This window comes from Molothrus aeneus, chromosome 8 (genome assembly GCF_037042795.1).
Source record: "Molothrus aeneus isolate 106 chromosome 8, BPBGC_Maene_1.0, whole genome shotgun sequence".
Lineage (NCBI taxonomy): Eukaryota > Metazoa > Chordata > Aves > Passeriformes > Icteridae > Molothrus > Molothrus aeneus.
In genome coordinates this window covers 17,346,207-17,368,409 of record NC_089653.1, presented here as the reverse complement: position 1 = coordinate 17,368,409, position 22,203 = coordinate 17,346,207, and the positions used below count along the sequence as shown (strand labels likewise).

At 43.5% G+C, this 22,203-nt stretch overlaps 1 protein-coding gene across 4 annotated transcripts in view; it reads right to left on the bottom strand.

Annotated features, from left to right (window-relative positions):
* Positions 1-22,203, bottom strand: part of PHYHIPL (phytanoyl-CoA 2-hydroxylase interacting protein like) — a 54,796-nt gene that overhangs the window by 28,655 nt on the left and 3,938 nt on the right. The window contains exon 1 of one of the 4 annotated variants that reach the window (XM_066554369.1): positions 2,601-2,829. The exons of the other annotated variants lie outside the window; for them this stretch is intronic. Within the exon in view, the coding sequence (XP_066410466.1) occupies positions 2,601-2,706 (106 nt within the window). The 5' untranslated portion in view covers positions 2,707-2,829. Of the gene's footprint in view, positions 1-2,600; positions 2,830-22,203 lie in introns of those variants that run through there. 4 annotated transcript variants of the gene reach the window in all.

Here is a 22,203-nt window from a genome sequence, read left to right as displayed (position 1 = left end):
ATTTTGCTAGCTACATAAATTTTCCATTACTGCTTATGTTTCTACTGCAGCAGTGCTTGCAATTCCAACTAAGTGCATTGCAGAATTTGTCATAGTTGGATGTATAACGTTATGGTTTCACTGGCTGTGTTTCCAGTTAGTACAGCTTAAAGACCAAGGACATTTTCAGAATGTGAAAATCTAGCATAATTATAATTTACTATGTGTAATACATTGCTATTTATCACAAGACTTTGTTGGACCTCAATGAAGCCAATCACCTTAAGAACATCACCCTTTTCAACAAAGATACTCTAAAATAAAGTGAAAGTATTTACAATACAAATGTACCCATGTGCAGGGATCTAAATGTATGGTGTGTACATTTGTACACTAATCTCAAAGATGAAAGCTCTAACCTTTGCTTCCTTGTTTAGTGTTTCCATTAAAACAAGCTTTTTGATGCATAAGTGCCACCTGTAGGAAATATTGGAGTATGCTCAAGAGCAGCCTTGTGCCAACTGAGGCACTGAGTTGTCTCCCTGCCATCCCCAATACAGGCACCTCCTGTGGAAATTCAGACATGCATTGAGGAACAGCCCTGCATGATGGCAGCTTGCTCGATGAAGGTTAGTTTGTAAAGCCACATCTACAGCAAAGTTGTTGTTTTCCAGTGAAGTCTAACCAAAAAGGAACTGAAACAAAACTACTACATTTTTCCATTTGCTGGTCTGTATGACATTAATCCATAGGAATCAAGCAATCCTTTTCTATTGTGTGTTGATCCAAATAGAGTTTGTCATGATTAACAAGGACTACTTCACTACAATTACTTAGGGTACACAGATATGAAAGATTGCATAATTTATCTATTTCTAATTATAGCTACTATTAATTAAAAGGAACTTATGTGAAAAAGTGTTTTAATGAAAAACCCAGTGTAATCTCCACTACTATAAACATAGTTCAATTTCCTGTGGCAGTGAGTAAGGCATGAATGGATGGAAGTGCACATATCTTAATTCCAACATTAAAAGAAAAAAATCAAAGAATTTCTAATGTAACTATAAAAATAATACTGATAAAAAACTGATACTGATAAAATAGTCTCTGAGACTTTTCAATGCCTTATCTTCCCCCCCCCCCCCCCAGTATTACAAGAAAAAATAAGAGCTTACAAAAATTCAGGTTCTTAAATGGTAGAGTCTACCTAGGTCAAAAAAGTGAAGTATTTAATCCCAATTTGTAAAAAATAACAGAGAAAACTGGCCTGACTCCCTCTATAGCCATCAGCTTTAACAGTTATCCTCCAAAAATACGCTCACCACAAGGAAATAGTTTCATTAATTCAGCCGTACCAGTCACTGATACAGTATCCCCATTCCTTGGTACATTTACTAGGTAACAAATTCCACACCCAAAGCACATTTTGCATCCAAGAATGAGAAGTTATTTTTAATAATTCGACGTGAAACGACAAGATAGAAATTATCTCATACATGAGAAAAAATGATATGCCACTCTACGAAAAAATATTAGTTCATTGTTTGACAGCCAGTGAGTGTGTTTAGTTTTGTCAGTCACAGTTGGGTACAAACGACATGTCTCTCTTCTCCCCTAGTCAGCCGTCAGCGTCGCTTCGAGCACGTACACTTGTTTTGGCTGTCCCCCGTCACCACCTGACATTTATCTGCTTGCTTCAACACAGACAACCTTTAACATCTGCCCCTGCTACTGTGGAACCAAACTTCGCCTGCCTGCCGGGGAACAGACGGGCGGCCGGACTGACAGCCGCTGTCCCCAGGGCACTGCGGTCTCCCGCGGCGGTGCGGGCGGCAGGCGCGGCGCGGCGGGAGCGCGGCTCGGCTCGGGGTTCAGGGCTCGGGGCTCGGCTCAGGGCTCGGGGTTCGGGGCTCAGGGCTCGGGTCTCGGGGCTCAGGGCTCGGGGCTCGGCTCAAGGCTCGGGGCTCAGGGCTCGGCGCGCCCGGGCCGGTCGGCGTGGTGCTATCCGCGGTGCTGAACCGCCTCCCGCTCGGTCTCCCCCCGTGCCCCATCTTGCGAGCCCCAGGCTCGGTCCGCTCGCAGCCTCATGGCTCTCACGAGGGACCGGCAACAAGTCTGGCCGCTTGCCCACGGCAGCCGGCATATCCGCCCGTCTACCTGAAACACGGGAATTGCCCTGGAATACAAAGGACTTTGGAGACCCCGGGCAATAAAACCCCACCAGGGCCGCTACCCCGTCCTAGCTCCGGACTCTCCGCAGCTCGGGCTCTGGCTCCCGTTGCTGCCTCTCCCAGAACAAGCCCCAGCGTCCATTCCTGGCAGGGGCAGGGCTGTGCATCAGGCTTGCCCGGGGTAATCGCGCCGCAACGCCAGGCACGGTTTAGGGAGCGGTGGTTTTCCCTCCCTTCCCTCCAGCAAGGTGCAACCTTCTCCTCTTCTTTTGTTCTCAATGGCAGGAGGGTGGCGGCAGCGGCGGGAGGGGTGGGGAACACTTGCACCTACAAATTCATGGGGGATAACAAAGGACCATACGACGCGCGGATTAATTTGCATTAGCATCCATGAGGGCAGCAGCATCTTACGTCTGCAGGGATTAGCCGCGCCGAGCCCGGGCTTACCGTCCCTATCGCAGAGCTGAATCGCCTCCAGGCTGAGGTTCTTGATCACCTCCTCGCAGGGGCTCGTGGGGCTGCTCATGGTGTGCGCCAGGCGCGGAGCCTCCATCGCGCCCCTCGCCGCTGCCTGCTGTGGCTTGGCCGGGGGCTGGGGCTGGCCGGCTCCGGTGCAGAGCCGCGCGGCAGCGCTTCCCGGCGCCGCCCGGCTCGGCTGCGAGCGCTCGGCGGAGGAGGCGGGCGAGGAGCGGATTTGTCACCGCAGCGAGCCGGGGAGGGGGCAGCAGCGAGGCGGGCGGCCGGCGCGCCCCGGGATCCGCGTTTAAAGGGGCCGCGGCCGCCGCCTCGGAGCCGTCCCTTCCCCCTCCGCTCCTTATGTAACCGCAGCCGCGCTTCCACGGGAAGCTCCCGGCGAGTCCAACACCTCCGAGTCAGGCCCTGCGAACGGCCGGTCCGGCTTCCAGCAGGCCCACCTGCCCACCGCCGCGGCGTGGCTTGTTTCGAGGTTACTCCATAACCCGACAGAGTCCCCAAGGCAAAACCATCCCCAAGCCACAGTTAGCGACTTCCCGTTCCCTAAGCGCACAGCTCACCATGACCGCGCTGTGCAATCATACCCAACTGCAAGGGTCTGCCGTCCACTCTGATCCTTCCTGATTATGTAAGAATTTGCAGAAATAAATATTAGCCTTTCTAAATATGAGAAAGAAATGTTTATCAATCTAAAACCTAGAAAAGCTGGCAGAAGGTTATTGATTACAAGAGAGGGTATGGGAATGAGCCATTTCTTGCTATCTGCCCTGCACACTTCCTACCTGCCCTTTTTGTGGGAAGGAGAAATAGTCCACATGGTATTGGTGCCATTCCTATCAAGGCTTTTTGAAAAGTACTTATTTATCAGTTTCCACTTTCAAACAAGAATGGGGCCAGAAAAAGAGAAAATTTAAAAAGGAATAGGATAATAAATTCAACTTGTGAAGCACTGAGCCATCATCAGGTGTGACAGCTCAGCTCCCTCCCCACCACAGGCCTGCAGGCTGGGCAAAGGAGCAGCCTCTGGGCCCCAGGCTGCAGCAGTGCACTGCTTTCTCCAGGTTATGGACTGACTTTGGGATCAAGCTCAGCATGCTGGGGTGGGATCACCAGTTTCTAGACAAAGTGGTTTGAGCCCATTTCCTACCACGCATTACAACAAGCATTCCTGGCACTGGTTTGTTGTTTCACCAAAATGAAACTGACACTGTTTAGCCATTGATCATGAGATATCAACACTGGTTGCTTTGAGAAACAGCAGTTCATTTCATGCAGGCTCCCACCAAGACTGAGGCTGTGATGTTTCTTGGTCAGCATTGCATGACAGCAAGTCCAGAGAGTCCCTAAAGCTCCCATTTCCCTTTTTGCAGTCCCAAGACCACCCAGTGTCCTCCCTCACTGATCTGGCACAGTAGCAAGCCCCATGCACAGCTGGATGTCTGTCATCCCCCTAACACTGGACTTTGGGATCCTTCCATTCTTTATGATGGTTTCCAGGGACACTAATCTCAGAAAATTAACTCTGCTGTTGCCTTTCACAAGGCAAGTGCTGTAGCCTAGAAGCAAGAAATAGTTTTTAGGAGCCTGGATTCCTCTAACACCTTCAAAAATCTGTAGTACATCCTGGGGAGAAAGAGCAATGCTGAGCACCCTTCAGGGACCATGTACTCTTTACAGCCCCCCACCCTCCATTCTTTCTTGTTTATCTTTTTTTTTTTTCTCCCTGCTCTTTATTTCTCTGATGTTTTTCATCATGATGTAAAATGTGTGCAGAGGGGTCAGGCAGAGGAGAAATGGAATGAGTGGGAAGGGAACCTAAAGGAAGAGAAAATGTAAAGGAAGTAATAACAGGAAGGGAGAGTGTGAGTCAATGGGGAGGTGGGAAGGGAGAGGAATATATGAATGAATGCACAGACAGAATGAGGACAAATTTAGAATCAGAAAGAGAAAAAATTAAAGTGGGCGAGACTGCATTCATCAGGTTTTAATTTTGTCTCTGACAAGCATTAATTCCCTGTGCTGAATCAAAACCTTTCTCCTTGATGTTGCAACTGTTCTTAGCACACAGGCATCTCCTACGTAAGGCTGGAAGATTTCTTTCCCTGAAGATGGTGTATTTAGTCTCTCAGCCTTATGTTCCACATTCATTCCCTTCCACAATGTGGCAGACACTTCAGCAGCTCACACAATCTTGTTACTTTGCTATAACATTATATAAAGTCCATTTGAAACAGACACTGCTCTTGAATACTGAGAGAATTCCCAATTTATTCTCTCTGCCTCTATTTTATACACCTTTCTCTCCTCTACTTCTTATTCTATGCAACTGAAATCAGGGTTTTAAGAATGGATGGATTTTGCATAGCTCTTTGAAAGCAGACAGCTTTGGGGGTGTTCCCATTCCCCAGAGGCCTCTCATTTCTCAGCTACCTTGTAGCAATAACCCCTGTCTAGGCTTTATCTATTTCTTTCTCCACACCATTACAATTTTTTTTTAAGAAAAGACTGATTAACTCTCCAACTAGCAGCAGACCTCAGTGTAAGTGTAGAGCAGAGAAACCTTTCCCATAGCTCTGCTATTCTAAAGCTAGACTTGCCTGAGACAGTATTTTGCAGAGTCACACTTCAGGCTGCATGCTTCCTTCAGCCTATCACCACTCCCATCACCTGGGCAAGGGATCAACATTTTTTAAAGCTCAAATTCCTCCCAGATGTGATTCCATGCAATCACTTGGCAATGAATTGAGTCCCAGGTATTTCAGTCTCAGAGCACACAATGCTCTCATGGTGTTTTTTTCACCTGAGAGAACTATACTCTGCTTATCTTAACAAGGATTATCATTGTCTGAGGCACAAGTTATGTTTGTGCTAAAGGATGACAGTCTCAGCATATAATCAGAAAGTTTATTCTGTGACAGATTATCCCTGACAGTGTTTAGCAAAAAATGTCACATATCACAAATATGGGTCAACATTATGTAATGGAAAGTCTGCCAATGGCAGCACAACGTTAGCGACAGCAGAGGTTCATGTGCTTAGAACTGCAAAAGCTTGCAAAGAATTTACCACAAAAGCAACCTCTCAGACTTCCAACCTTTAGATAAACAGAATCTTACCAACTTCTGTAGCTCAACAACAACTGTCTGTTATTACAGTAACCTCACACAAGGAGAGCAAAGCAGCATTTTCTAGCGTGATGCACACACCCAGAAACGTGAGCTGTGACACACAGCTCTTGCCTGGCAAGGTCCAACAATCTCAGCTCTCCTGCCTCAGCCTGGCATTCACAGTGCCCCAGGTAGGTCAGCAAGATCTTGCTGCAGGGCTACACTCTACAGCAGAAAGGCAGAGAGGCTGCCAGCCAGCTGGAGAGGTGTGTGGCTTCTTTCCTAAAAGGCACAACCTCATTCATGCCATAAAAACAAGGGGAAAAGGGATTCCTGTGTATTCCTTTCCTCCCCCCCTACACAATTACAAAGTTCAGCCCCACCTGTGTTGCACTCTGTTTTGGGAAAATTGCTGTGCATTAGCAGCAGAGCACAGCACAGAGCTGGGCAACCCCATTCTCACTATTTGAAAACTCTTTTGTATTTCATTGTAGCAGGTTTTTATCTGCAAGTTATAAAAGAAACCCCCTTTCTCAGACCTCAGCAAGACTCAGAGTTCCAGCTCTGCCTTCCCACTTGGGAATAAAAAATGACTTGTGTTATTGCTCAGTGGACTGTGCAAGCAGAAGGCAAAAAGGCTACAGACATGGTTTTCAGGAAAGAAGAAACAGGGAGGAATTGAAGACAGCATTTTGAGATTATTTTCCTCCTAATTATATGTCACTTTTGATAAGAAAAGCAAAATAATAAAGGACAAATAGAAAGAAGGATGAAAATCAGTATTAAGGATCAGTCCTAAAAGATGCATTGGCTAAACTTAGGAACTAATCCCTGAAGTTTCATGGAAATAAATTCTTTGCCATTTCACAGTCATTCTCTGTCTTTAATAGACATATCAACTGTTTCAAGTGTGCAAAGGCACACACGTGAAAAAGGATATTTTGTGTGCAAAATATTATTGAACCACCATAGAACTGAAGTAAAATCCACAGACTGGTGACAGAAAGACAAAACACCCACCCCAAAACTGAAGACCCTAAGTGAAAGCCATGACTCCATAGAGTTAATGTGCAGTGTGACACCTCATCCTGCTCAGACAGACATTCGTGTATGACAATTTAGAGCACTGGGTACAGTATCTAACCAGGAACCTCTTTGTTTTTTCTCAGATAACAAAGCAAGAACCTCCACAAGTGCTGAAACAAGGAGGATGATGGCAGAGGTCCCTTTTATACTCCAGGAAAATCCAAGGCATAGGAGCAGCATTTGTTCTTAGCTCCAGAGTGAGTCTCTCTCCCTCTTTCTGCAAAGGTAGCAGCACAGCCAGGCACCCTGACACCAAGTCCAGCAGTGAGGCTCCAGCTCTCCTGGAAATGTCTCTGCCTGCTGTTTTCTGCTTCAGCATTGTTTGAGATGCTGGGAAACCCCACAGCTTCTGGGAACTCTACAGTGAGGTGCATGCAGTGGCTCATACATCTCTCCTTCCCTGTTCAGAGGGCTTCATTGCAGCAACTGAATTCAGTTCATGCATTCAGGCTTCTCTTGCAAGGCCATAAAGCATACTTTGAAACATCAAAGATACAACGCTGAGGCAATCTTGTGACTTCTGGTCCCAGGGAACCTACTCATGAATCTGGAAAAATGGCTTCAGTGTAGGCAAAACCAGTCTACAATTTGCAGAAAAAGGTAATCAGTCCATGAAAAAGACAACCAAGGGCATATAAGATAGAAATTTACCAAAGCACAAGTGGCACAAATGGGATGGCCAGAGTCTGACTCTGCCAAGTCTCCCAGTACAGGAGATAGAGGGTGTCAATTGCAGTTAATAGCAGCAGCTTCAGAGCAAACAAAAGGATGTGGTACTTCCTGCAATGAATGTTATGGTTGTAAGACTAAAGGACAGTGCCAGTGCTAGAAATTTTTGTTCATTCAAGGGAAGGCTGGAAAAGTTCATGCAAAAGGAATCATTTAGAGTTACTACAACCACAAGTGACTGAGCCCTAAGCTGAAAACCAGTAGAGTCCAGAGAAGAGTTACTGAAGACTGTAATACGTGCTTGTCACGCCTTTCATCTTCTGTAAATACCCATTTTCAGCCACTGCTAAAGGGACTGCAGTATCCTGGCTAAGTCCTGGGTCTGACCCAGGACAATCACAGAACTGCCCTGCTATGCAACCCTTCATTCCTTACCACCTACTACTGCCACACCGTCCTCATTCATGAGGAAAACTTCAGAGTATGGAGCCCTCTGATGGTACCAGTTGGGTGTGCAAATCTCAACCTAATCTAAGCAATACAAACAATCTAAAGGGAATGTTCCTCTCTGAACAAGAAAGATATCAAGCAAATTATCATTTTATTAATGCTGCTTTCTGAATTTGAGTTTTCTGATTATACAGTCTGAATAAGCATCTAAGAAAAACAAATTCTTTCATAAGCAAAAAAAAAGTATTTGTAGTTCATAAAATTTATTTGTCCCTTAATGGGCACAAAGTGCTGTTAATGCTTAGCATTATTACTTATTAATTTCATTTTAAGTTTAGCCTCCCTTTATGAGATCCAGAGTAACCTTAGAGAACAATCTGAACCTCTCTCCTCTGTGCTGTAAATCAGTCTTCCAACTTTTGTAACCACTTTCACATTTAATTAATGCCTTATCCTCCAGACATGGGACCATATCTTGACCTTTAAAGGATACTACTGTCTGCTTATCCTTGACCATGCTGACTGCTATTCAAATTTAGTTTCTGTCTGCAGTTCAGTGGCCAGCTTTGATACCTTTAAGTGAATGTTAGCCCCAGCTGACTTGTTTCAGTAATTTCCTTAAGACATTATGTGGCACAGCATCAAATGTCTTTGTAAATTCTTGATGCTGTTCTGTCCTCTGCTTATCTTCTGGCTTCATTGTAAAAGATGTGGACGATAAATATTCTAATTGGCCTGCCTTGGTTTGCTGCAGTACACCTGGGCCATAGCAGGGTCTCATTACACTATTCACCTCCATGTAAATACATTGCCCCCTTCAGCTTCACTATTTATAGTATTTGTTTCAATTTGGAGCCATGCCCATAGGACAATAGTTTCCATAGTTACTCTTAATTCAGTTTTTAAAGACTTCTGGCATGCTGACACTTTATTAGTCTCCTGATATTTCCTCAATTCTCTGTGGGGTTTTTTAGCAACTAGCTGTTCCATCAGTTCTTTAAATATCTGAAGGGACACCTCAGATGCATTTGTTCAAGTGATGATATTTCATTATGTATTTCTTAGTTACTTTTTCCCAGCAGTTCATAATTACATCAATGATTTCTTAAGCAAGCCATTATTTAAAGTTTAATCTCCTTCCCAATAAACTTCATGGCAAAAGTCCAATTAGTCTTAGGGAGAATAAGAACTGGTCTCAAAATTTATCTTCTTATTACAAATTAATTGCAATTAATATTTTCTTAGTCAAGTAATTTCGTGTTATTGTGCCTTCAAGACTTATAACACAGTCTTTCCCTATTATTTTTAACCTCTTGGCAGCTGTTTCAGTGTATCCTCATGCTGTCCCTGTTTTTCTCCTGTGTACTAAACTTGGAATGTAAAACCCTGTTTTGGTGACCCTCCAGTTTTCTGTTTCTAGCACAGTTCACATTTTAGTTTTACTTGTTTAAATAGCCCACAGTGACCCATTCTCTCTTCAGTGTTTCCCATTTTCATTGGAACAAGACACATTTCTGCTGGCTTTTCATTACACTATCCTCTCATGTTCCCCCTACTGCCCTTCCCCTTTCCACAAAGCCTTTTCTGGAACTCTCTCAACTGATCCTGTGAATGAGATTTTCCTCATAATACTACACCCTTTCACTGGATAACCAAAACTCTTCAGCTGGCCAAGAAGAATGAACATTAATAAAGATAATGAAGAAAGTCTAAGTAATTAGTTCCTCAGTGTCACCTCATGATCTCATTTTCCTATAACTGTAGCGCTATAAGCATTTTGCATTAGCACAGAAGATGGGATCTAGGTTGATGCCACTGCTTTTGTACCACCACAATCTGCTGTGACTGAGGTGATGTGGCAACACAGGACTGACACCATTGCATCATCTCCCACTGCTACCATGAACACAGTCAGTTAACCACTAAGGAAACACCAGGAAGGTTGTGTTAAATCAGTGAGAGCAGGAACACCAAGGCATTCGCACTCCTTAGCTCAGAGACTGGATGAGTAGTGAGACTAATCTTAAATTTCTTTCATTTGATTCAGTCACTTACTAGAAGCTCTCATACTGTTTTTCAGGTCCATGATTATTTATATGCATGTTTTGCATTGACCCAGCCTGGATGCCATGTGCCCACCAACGCTGCTCTGTCACTGCTCTCCTCAGCTGGACAGGGGAGAGAAAATGTACAGAAAAGCTTGTGGCTAGATCTAAGGGCAGGGAGAGATCACTCAGCAGTGACTGTCATGGGCAAAATGGAACTGACTTATAGAAAGGAATTGAATTTACTACCAACCAAAATCAGAGTGAGATAATGAGAAGCAAAACAAATCTTAAAAACGCCTTCCCCCACCCCACCCTACCCTAATTTTGGGCTGCACCCCCTCCCCAACCAGTGGTGTAGGGAGATCAGGAATGGGGATATGGGCAGTTCATCACAGATTGCTTCTGCTGCTGCTCAGGGAGAAGAGTCCTTCCCCTGCTCCAGCAATGGGGTTCCTGTCACAGGAGACACAGACTTCTCCACAGACCCACAGACTTCCCCAGTGTGAGTCCTTCCCACAGGCTACAGATCTCCATGAACTGCTCCAGAGTGGGCACTGTCCCATGCAGTCCCTCAGGACCAGTCTGCTCCGGCCTGGGTCCCCATGGGGTCACAATCCCTGCCAACAAACCTCCTCCAGCGTGGGCTCCTCTCTCCACAGGTCTGCAAGTGCCTCCCAGGAACCTGCTCCAGCATGGGCTTTCCACGGATTCACAGTGTTCTTTAGGGCATCCCTGTGCTCTGGCATGGCTCTCCATGAGCTGCAGGCTGGTCTCTTCTTCCCTGAGGATTTTCTTGGGCTTCTGAGGGACAATCTGCCTTGCCATGGTCTGCACTACGAGCTGTAGGCGAATCTGCTTTGGCACCTGCAGCGCCTCCTGCCCCTCCTCCTGCACTGACCTTGGTGTCTGCAGAGTGTTTCTCTCACATATTCTCAGTCCTCCCTTCTCTATCTGCAATTATTTCTGCACAGTAACTTTTTTTTCCCTTCTTAAATATGTTATCACAGACGCATTACTGCACTTTCTGGTTGGCCTGGCCTTGGCCAGCAGTGGGTCTGACTTGGAGTTGGCTGACTTTGGCTCTGTTGAACATGGGGGAGGCTTCCAGCAGCTGCTCTCTTAAGCCACTCCTGTCCCCTCCTGGCTACCAGAAGCTTGCTACACAGACCCAATGCAATATCCACAATTAAACTGTAAATATCACTTTAAATTGCGATCCAAAATTAAAATGTCACAAAATTTCACAAGAAATAATTTCACATTAAAAACATCAATGAAGAGCTGTATTTTCCATGGGTTTGCTCTGGTAGGAATGCATGTCAACTTTGCACCAATATACAGGCAGATTAGATAAAGAAAGTAGGGTAAGGAAATAAACAATAAAATGAGCATTTGTCTGTAGCACTGTTTCTTTAACAGCATCCACAAGCATTTTAATTAAACCATGTTGTGCCCTGAATTATGTCCTACTGCTGTTACTTGTGTTCTGAATATATGTCAGCCCTGCAGTATGTTATTTATTGGTAGAGTAGCAATCCTTACAGATTTCCAGTTGCTGTACATACACGGTGCCCTGGAGTGTTTAAAGTCAGTGGAGGAGCTGTGGCTTTCTGTGAGCCTTGAAAATCCTAGAACTGACTCAAAATCTGTTAGTGACTGATTCACTGCTCCTGCTTCTTAAACCAGGCTGCACAGGAGGATAAATGCAAAGGCCATCTTTAGCCTAAGGAGTTTATTTGCCTTAGGATCTTTCTGCAGTCAGTGGAGAGTAGAAAAATCCTCTTCTGTGTCTCAAAGGGAGTTCATTGTGGGTGCTCAGAGTTGCTCCAGAGGAAATGCTTCCTCTTGATTCTACAGGAAGCAGGGGGAGAAAAACCTTCTGAGGCTAAATTTAGCTTTTGTGAATGCCCTCTAAATTGTTCCTATGTGTGTTTGCAAGAGCCATCTTTGATAACCTGCACTGTATTCTGGAGTGAGAAATGAGAGCAGCAGACAAATTTGGCAAAACTCTCTCTCCAGGGCTAACACAAGCTCTTCAGCTCCTTCTCCAAGGTTCAGGGGGCTTAATCTCCACAGGCTGATAGGGACAGGGCTGCCTGCAAAGCAGAACAAGTGTTCATTTATCCAGGCACAGCTGCTGCCTGATGACAGAAGTCCAACGGTGGCTCCTGTGTGATGGAATGTGGGTCTGTGTTCAGACTTGTCTGATCACTGCTTATCTGAGACCTGCTGAACTCACATCAAATGCTCATCATTTGAAATTCTTTTCCTCTAATTTCCTCTATTTCTTCCATGTTAACTGCTAACCCAATATCTTGCATTAGTTTTTAAAATCACATTTACTAGGGTTATTTATCTAATTTTTCTTTTTAATGCCAGTATTTTTCTTCTTGATTCTCTCTGTTCTTATTTTATCCATTTTCAGTCTAAACTCCCCTACTCCCATCTGTCTGAGAGCCAGCTTCTGATTAATGTATCTCCACAGAAATTCAATTTAGCCATCGACAGTACATTTTTGGGGTTGTCACATGACATCCACCTGGTTATTTCTGGGATGAGGAGGGAAAATTAGGTAAAAAGTAGCAAAATAAGTTGCTTTCTGCATTGAAGCATTTGATTTTAATTAATGAAATTAAATTTTACTTGGTTTGCATGGCAAAGTTTTGGTTGCTACAGGGAGAAGCTGCTGAAGTTTCCCCCAGGTCTGATGGAGCCCATTCCAGCTAGGTCCAAGGTGGACCCATCCACATTGGGGGCAGCACCTCTGGGATAACAGATGTAAGAAGAGGGAAAAGACTGTGCAAGAGCAATCAGAAGGGAGGAATATGTGAGAGAAACAATGCAGCAGACACCAAGGTCAGTGGAAAAGGAAGGGGAGGAGGTGCTCCAAGCTCTGGAGCTGAGATTCCCCTGCAGCCAGTGGGAAGGACTCGTGTTGGATGAGTTCTAAAGGAACTGACTTCCATGGGACAGACCCCATGCTGGAGCAAGGGAAGAGTGTGAGCAGTTCTCCCTTGAGAAGGAAGGGGCAGCAGAGAAAATGTGTGATAAACCAACCAAACCCCAAATTCCCCATCCCCCTGTGCCACTGACTGGGGAGGAGATAGAGAAAATCAGGAGTGAAGGTGGGGAAGAAAGGAGAGGAGGGGGGGAAGGTGTTTTAAGATTTAGTTTTTATTTCCTGTTATCCTACTCTGGTTTGATTGGTAATATATTAAGCTAATTTCCCCTAGCTGAGTGCATTTTGCCCATAACAGTAATTGCTGAGTGATCTCTCCCTGCCCTGATTTTGACACACAAGCCTTTCATTATATTTTCTCTCCCTTACCCAGCTGAGAAGGGCAGTGACAGAGCAGCTTTGGTGGGCACCTGGTACCCAGCCTGGGTCAACCCACCACATAAATTTTCTGGTCTCTTGTCCTTAGCAAGCTACTTACAGTTGACAACAAGAAAGTTGTCTGTGTGGATTTTATCAATCTTATAACATATTGCCTGTCATGCTGTGGAAGTATTAATTTGTACACATAAGTGACAGTAAAGTTTTCCAATACCATATTGAGCACAGCAACAGAAGTAAGGGTATGAGGTGGAGCTATACAGTTTTGTACCTTAAATACCAATCTAGATTAGCCCTACTATTTTGTGTGGGCAATAGCTAGACTACTGCAATGTAATTTCTTACATTTTGAAAACAGTCATTATATTTTTAAACATATTTTAATGCCATGGCTCCATCAAATTAATTTAGAGGTTGCACCAGCTTAATTACACACACCCCTACAGTGATATAGCTACAGTTCACCAAATCTAAGGACAGCCTTCACCCTTAATTTCTGTGTACCATCAAACTGCTCCTGCCAGGAATGAATTAGACCTGGTATTAAGGCAGTACTGAACCCTGTATGGGTTTTTGGAGGAGAGCCAAATTTTCACGTATATTAAAGTCTCTAGAAACGTATTACTACATATGTGTTTGCATTCATAAAATTTATGAAGCAAAGCTATTCAGAAAAGAAAGATATGACACAGAGTTAGCCTAAGGAGAGATTGAAAATAGAAATATTTTATCACTAACCAATGACTATTTTCATTTGTCTAATAGTGCAATAGAAATGAGTGCCAAATCCTCCATTCTCTGCAGACAGTTTGAGGCCTGAGAAAAAAATCTTCATTATCACTTTCTTATTGTTCTTTCTTGAAGTTGAGTAATATATCACTATAAACTAGGGGAGACAAATGAGGTATAAATCAAGCTAAATTCAAGGATTAATGAGATTAGCAGCTATCAGATCCATAGGCTGTCTATAAACTGACCACTAAGTCTTATGCCCTCAGGAGTTAATTACAGAGATATCACAACCCTGAAAATGCACATGACTGGCCTCTACCTGAACTGCAAACATACCTTTCCAGTCCCAGCACAGGAGCAGTGATGTCTGACAAAAATGTGGCAGCAAATAATTCAGAGACAAAAGACAGAAAAGTACTCCATAATGTCTTCAGGGCCTCCTCCCATGCTTAGGAGGCATGAGGGATGCTCAGTGATAAATAAGACAAAAATTGGGAAGCCTAGATGTCAAAGCAGAGGTTGGTCCCCCCCACTCCTCTCCCCAGAGAGTTCAAAATTGCCTTTATAATTAACACTTGTAGGAAATGATTTAAAAGTGTGCAGTGATCATGATGGCTAAGGTGGGGAGACCTAAGCTCTCTGGGCCTTGGCTCTGTTTTGGTGCAGAACTTCTGCAGTTGAAATGGTGCCATGCAGCCCTTTTGGGAACAGTTGCTGTCAGGAAGCATTATGAACTCACAGTCAGTCTGGACAAAGATGCTCATTCCAAATGTGGCTGTTTGGCTGCAGGAGGCAAATACTGGGAGTTGAGAGGAGTGTCAATAAAGAAACAGGAATAAGCGGTGGGGTCAGACTACAGTCACTTTGGGGGTTTGAGCACTCATTAAAATGACTGCCTGACAGCACTGTCTAAATGGAAATATTATGCAAATGGTGAATTCATCCTGGAGTAAAATCTCCTTCCTGTGTCTTGCTGACCCAAAGCACTTTTCAGGCTGAAGTAGATCATGCAACCAGCTTTAGAGAGAACGTGTAAATCTTATCCCTATTTTCTCATTTTGGATTTCTCCACCCTCTCAAGGGAGGGTGGTCTGAACTCCTTATACTGTCAAACTCCCACTGACCTCAACAGAAAACAGCTCATCTCAAAACCCAGCTGAGCAGAGCAGCTAGCTGCCTTTGCCTGAGCCAGCCATTCCCAAACCAAGGCTGCAATACCACATGCAGCTGCAAGGCAGGCAGTGAGATCAGGGTCAGTTCTCCAGCCTATTATGTGGTGCTTCCACAGACTGTGGGAGCAAAAGCTTTGCTACAACAGTGATCATGGGTATCTTCTTTCACTGCTTTAAAGTTGTTTTCCCCTCTTCCTCCCCCTCAACTACTGGTGGAGTCTTATTACTGCTTGATCCAGCTGAACCCTAAGGCAAAGTTTTCAGCACTGGGCACACTCCTGCAGAGAGAGTTTTGTATGAATTATAAAGTCAGGGCATTCAAATACTACATCAATTCACTTCCCACAGGCTGTCTTCATGAATGCTTATTCATCTTGAAATGATGGTACTCTAAGAAGTCACTTAAGCTCTTAAGCTTTCCTGATTTCATATCACAACTTCAAGAACAATCAAAAGGAAAAACGCTTGGAAAAGCATAAAAACAAAACCCATAGTCAGAAAAATTTGTTGCTGCAACTTCTGCTAAATAAAGAGATCACTCCCTGCACAGATAGAGCATAACATGTTCTGCTGTATAGCTCATAAAAAAGTTTGATTCAGTCATTTCTGTCACCAAAAGATTATTGCTGTGGTGTCTTCTTTGTTTTGGGACATAGACAAACATAAAAGCCCCTCTGCACACACCCTTCTAGAGACTAAAGGAGGAGCAAAGAGATGCTCCTCCTGCTTTATTGGGGGAGGGCTGGTGGCTATTTCTGACAATCAGATTTTCATTCTGCCAGAGACACCTTAAAAATTATTTTTTGCTGTCATTACACGTAGCAGTATTGGTAGCCTTTACAAAGCACTTTTGTGTTTCAAAGATAACATTATCACACAAACACTGGCTGTGCACTTCCACAAAGGCTAAGCAACACATTTCTTAGTGCCTTCAATCATGTCTTCCAGTCCTGCTGGAGATCAGAGGGGCTGGCACAGGGGAGCAGCTAAGTGCAAGTCACTTGTAATGTTCTACCTGCTAACTAACAAGCAGACAAGCCCTGGCAGGCTGGCTGGAGCTGCAGGCACACAGCACTTGCTAGAGCTCATTTCAGAAGTGTAGCACTGCTTTCCTCTCTCTCGTGCCCTCTGCCACATGCCAGCAAGCAAAAGGAGCACGGGAGCAGCTGACCACTTGTGCTGCCAAGGACTGAGTGTGTGCTCTGTAACAGCCTGTGCTCACCAGCCCTGCTCCAAGGAAACCAGAAGCCAGTGTTCCTCTCAAGCCTTGGCTGAGGGCAGGGAAGGGAGGGGAAGGAACTCCCCCCATGCTCTTTATCCTGTTGTGGGAGCTGCAGAGGAAGCCAGGTTTAGGAAAGTGTGTGAATGTGAGACCATGGCAGGTTGTCCCTTTCCACACAACACAGCAATTGAGGGAGTGCTGTCAGGGCCATGGCACCAGCTCTCCATGCAGAGTTCACACAGTCTGGGAAAGTGGGCAAGGTGGAGGCACAGGAACCCCTCTGCATCCTGATGCTGTTCCTTCCCTTCCTAGGGCACAGCACAAGATGTAAACACAGGGCAGAGGTGCTCTCACAGAGTCACAGAAAATGCTGAGCTGGCAGGGATTCACAAGGATCATCAAGTCCAGCTCCTGGCTCTGCACAGGAGCTATCCCCACTCTTAAAATCACTCTGCCCTTTTTTTCCCCAGAGTGCTTTCTCCTACTCACTAGGTTCACCAGTGGTTCTCAGGAAAAAGAAAGAAAAAGGAAAAACCCCAATGGGCAAATAAAACTTGCCATTTCCAGACACCAGCCAGGACATGGTAGTGATGCTGCTCTCCTCTCCCTGACCAGGGACATACAGAGAAACTCTAACTCTGAGGAGTCAGGAGACATCTTCTCACCATGTACATCCTGACTGAGTGTCCCCTCCCCATGCTGCCACAGCACTGGGTCTGCAGGATCACTGAACAGCAAGAGGCTGGTGGGGAGACTGGATTCTACATATTTCCATTGTTCAGAGGCAGTTTATCAATTATGTGAGGACCTGTCCAGGTCAAGTTTCGTTCTATTTTCAGAGCTGTGTAATGACTGTTGATGACATCTGCCCAGGACTGGCAGCACACATTGATGAGTGCTGTAAATGACCAGTTTCCATATGTACAGCCACGTGTTTCCTTTCTGCTCCAGGCTGCTGATAAAGATCCACTGGTGGTAGCTGCTGTTTAATATGGTAAATGATTTTGGAGATTACAGTCTTCTCTTGTGTAATCTTCTTATGTAAGGACTGAGAAAGAAAATATGTGAAGTGCAGAATTTGAACACCAAAACAGCAGTGGATCTGGAGCTTAACATCTTGAAAATATTTTCTGACTATTCCAAACTAATAAAAAGCCAGTAGAAATAAAGTTCACCCTCTTACATATATAAGAAACTTAAATAAGAGCTGCACCTCACCATAGAATCTTGTGTGCTACTCCACTATGTGGTACTTACTAATCAGATGTTCAGTGAATAATATGGGAGGTAATTAAGCAAGTCAGTTCTAATCTAAGTAAAAATTAATAAAAACGGAACAAAAAGTTTCAAAAACTGGAGCTTAGAGATTGTGAATGGGTTGTTCCTAGGTTTAGGTTGGAGAAAAACACGTTGCTCTTCCTAACCAGCTACCTCATGGTGAAACACACATTTTGAGACTTTTTGCATGCTGATCTATGGTTTCAAGCCATGGTATTCCATTTGGTCTCCTCATGTGCAGCATCAGCAGCTCCTGCTGTGTGTTGCTTGTAGCTCCTTTTGCTCATTCCTCATAATTTATGCTTGTAGTAAAGACAGAGGGACTGGCTTAAAATGTTTTAAATCTTGGTGGCAGAGAGTGAGGAATGTAAAAAACCAAAACAAGATAAAGAGAATGAAAAAAAAGTGAAAGTAGCAGAATGGGTGGAAAATGCTGAGAGGCTCTTTTGTCCTTTTCATTCCTATCGATTACTGTCTGCTCTGTTCCTTTCTTTATCTTCCTTTGCTGTATCATGTGTCATACTGCAAGCTTTAGAACACTGTGCTCAGATACAATGGCAAAGAGCCAACACACGCAAGACCTGAAAATACCAAAGAGATGAACAATGGGCACGGGTCAGGGCTGTTTGCATAATGTGAGAAATTTCATGTCTACAGAAAAAAGGTCATGATCAGGAGAGGGTCTGTCCTGTCTTCTGAGCATGAGGGATAGAGGGCTCACAGATTTACAGAAATCAGGAGGAGATGGAAGTTTTTCATTGCTTTTAGATGAGAGTTGTATGAGTTCTTGAGAGAGCTGAGGAAATACTGGAAAAACCCTCCACCAGCATTTGCTCAAACTTTTTAATGAATTCAGTTTAGCTCTGTTTGTCCTTCATATACATTCTAATGAACAAATATGCTGGTGATGAGACTCATATCCAGTGCAATCATTATGCAGATTATTCAGTGAAGGATTTGGAATAAGGCATTGGTTAAGAGTGGATTTCTAAAAGACAGAGGCAACTAATGAAATTTCACCTCTTCCCTGTTGATGCACTCGATATAAACAAAAGGCCTTATCCAGAGAGGTTTTTCTCCTATTCTAAAAGCTGTAATTCTGAAATTGTTTAATATTAAAATGTTTTTCCTGCTGGACCTGATCAGTCTCTCAAATGGAAAACACAGCCTAAGCATGCATATTTTATCAAAAACTTTTCATTTTTCTTTCCTATTTGTGGTTTTTTTTTTCCTTAAAATGCAAAATCTTGGTTGGGTTACATTTTCTTGCCAGTAAGATGAAGACTGAACTCTAGGAAAAAATTGTTAAAGCTCCTAACATTGACTTCACAATAAAAAAACACAGACATAAAAAATCCAAACACCATAGATGCAGACATCTTCTCATACTCTGCAGAATGGCTCTTGTAGAGAGAAAGCCCAAAAAGAGAGAGAATAAGGAAGAAAAAAACTCCAGACCAGGGGAAAATCTATTGCATGTTCTTGTTTCATGGTGGAAACAAAGTAATGACCCATTGATAATCTCTAGATCCACTCAGTTTAAAAAATGAGAGTTTCCTGTGGTTGTTACTGAATGAGAGCAGTAAATGAGAGCAGCCCTGTGAGCACTGTGGCTGGTGGACGAGCCCCACTGGGCTCTGTCCCTGCTGCTCTGTGCTGTCACTGCACACATCAGTGCTGCAAGTCTGCTTTGCTGGCCTGTGCCCACCAAGTGAAACTGCTCATGTCTCTCACAGGTGCTACACTGGCATCCAAGTTCATCATTCTTTAGACAGACTCCTCAAGATAGTTTTGGAGAGCTGGTAACTAAATCATAGCGTAACATGCTTATCTGGAATTTCTAAAAGAAGTGTTCTTTGTGAGGCAGACAATGATAGCAAAAACAAAACCAAAGCCAAAACCCCCAATGTTTTAAAACTATTTTGCTCTCATCACACAAAAACACAGAGCCAGGGGAATTTCAAGAAGCTAACTTTTTTCTCATATCTATCTTTCTTATTAACAATTTTCTATAAACTATCCCTGTAATTTTCATAATGTTCTTCTGGTGCTCCTCTTCCTTCCAGTTGCTGTGTTGTTTTCCATCCTAAGCAGTAAGGTGGCTGTCTGGCTCTCTTCATTCATTGTGACATTAGGTACTTAAGCCTAAGGCACCAACAGCTCTCAAAAGGTTGTGCAGGGTGGCAATGCTTTGATTCAGAAGACAAAATGCATCCAGGCACACAACTCTGAGTTTCACTTATTTCTTGACCTGTGCTGAAAACGTGCACTCTTTTCCCCTGCACTCCTAGGAGGGAGACATTCAGTCATCCAAATATTTGTTTTGGACACAAATACAGCTTAGTTGCAAAAACCACTGAATGTATATCAACTGCAGACCTTATTTATAACTGCTGTGTTCTGGATGTGATTGATTGCTCCAGGAGGGCTCCTCAGATGGAGCTGAGCTGTTTGTGTTGGAGGCAGTGGCTGCAGAGCAGTGTCATTTGGTGGTCACCAGATAGCTGAGCTTTCTTAGTGCTCCTATGTACATACCCCAGCATACACTATTATTTTAAAAGTTGCTAATAGTGCTTGCTAAAATTCTGAAGGAAGATTTTTTTTTTCTCTGGTTCTGCAAAGTTTTTGCTTTTCCTTTTGCACTGAGGTCATAGTTCTACTTCTCCTCTCAACCTTCTTTTGCCAAGTTGCCTTTTGAATTAATTCATCTAATAACATAGCATACACAATATAATTATTCTTTATTTATATATAACACCTAAATATTTTCCAAGTAACAGAGGGTAAGGAAAACCATAAAGATGATTCTCCTATGAAGTCACCTAAGACAGAGATTATGTTCTTTCTTCCCAGAGTGACAGCACGAAGGAAGTTCACTGAGTCCAACACAAGAGATGAAACAGAGAGATTCAGCTCAAATACACTCAGTGGATAAGCAAAAAAAGGATTTTCACAGGAAAACATTCTACAAATAGATCTGGAAGTTGATGGCACTGTATTTCAACAATAATGATGATACTAATAATAATAACAACAACAAATATTACTTTATACCTGTTATGACACCACCTCAAGTAATTAAAAAATAATATACCCTGAAGCTATAAACAAATAATTTGGTGATTATCTGGATGAATGCTTTTAGTGCAGCAAACCCAGAATAAACTCAAGGAATGAAGTTATGAGAGAGTCTGAGCAGCAGAAGCCCTTCTGCTTTAAGAGATGCACATGTTGATGTCTGTTTCTATACATTTCTTCTAAGCTAAAAAATGTCCCTAAAATAACATGACACCAAAACACAGATTAGGGCAGAAGGAAATGTTGGCAAACACCATCACAACACAGAGATCCTCCAGGCCTCCACTTAAGAGTAAATAGTTCCACGCAGCCATGAGTACCCAATGGGAGCTGCTGAAAGGATTAATTGTGCCCTACTCAGGTTTCATCTCTCCAGTAAATGTCCTACTGAGAGTAATAAAATACTGGATAACTGTAGATTACAACATCAGGAGTTCTGAAAGCATTCAAAGAGTGACACTCCTGAAGAACCCCTCTTGACACTGTACATAAACTCCACATAAGAATGGTACTGGTGGCATTTTGGAAAGATGCTGATACATGATTTAGATGTATTTTTGTATTCTTTGCTTCTATTTATAAGTATTTGAAATGACCATTAAGTTCTGAAAGTATGCACATAAAAAACTGGAGCTTTTTTCCTCACATTTTGATGATTAGTAAACCACAGTATGATCTTTACATGCTTCCTATTCATCACAAGTCTGAGGAACATAAAATCCCTTAGGAACAGGAAAAAATTACTATGCAATCACAGAAATGGTATACTCCAAATTAGGTTGATTTATTTGGTTTTTAAATGTGAGAAATATAACTCCATTAGAAAATTGTGTCAACATCCTTAGGAGTAAAAAGGAACACAAATTTAAGTTTTGAATATACCCTTGCAGCATATTTTGGAAGCAAGCAGGCAAAGACTATCTTAGATCTGAAAGAAATACTTCTAGAGATGAAAACATATTAGAAATGATCATCACCTCCAGTTCTGTGCACTCAGGAGGGAAATGCAGTTCCCATGCAGTCTTGTTAGGGAACAGACCATCCTGCGCTGGAGCAGCACAGTCCATGAACAGAAGGGCAAAAACCTTGTGTGCAGTTTAGGTACAAATGGTGGTTATGGAAGTCACCTTATCTTGTTGCAAAGCAGCCCCATGGCTGGAGGAGCCTTCTGTAGCTGCATGTGTCTGTAGTGCCCTAAACACTAAACAATGTGTCCTCCAGCAGCCACTGCAGGAACCCATCCCCTTGGGCAGGATGGGAGGGATGAGCTGGGCAGCTGCAGGAAGACCTGTTCCACTACAACTAAAACAATAGCTGTCTGCTATATGTTCTGTGTAAAAGTGCTCATTTTAATTTGCTTTAATCTCCTCAATCTCTACACTAATCCTTGGTTCTCT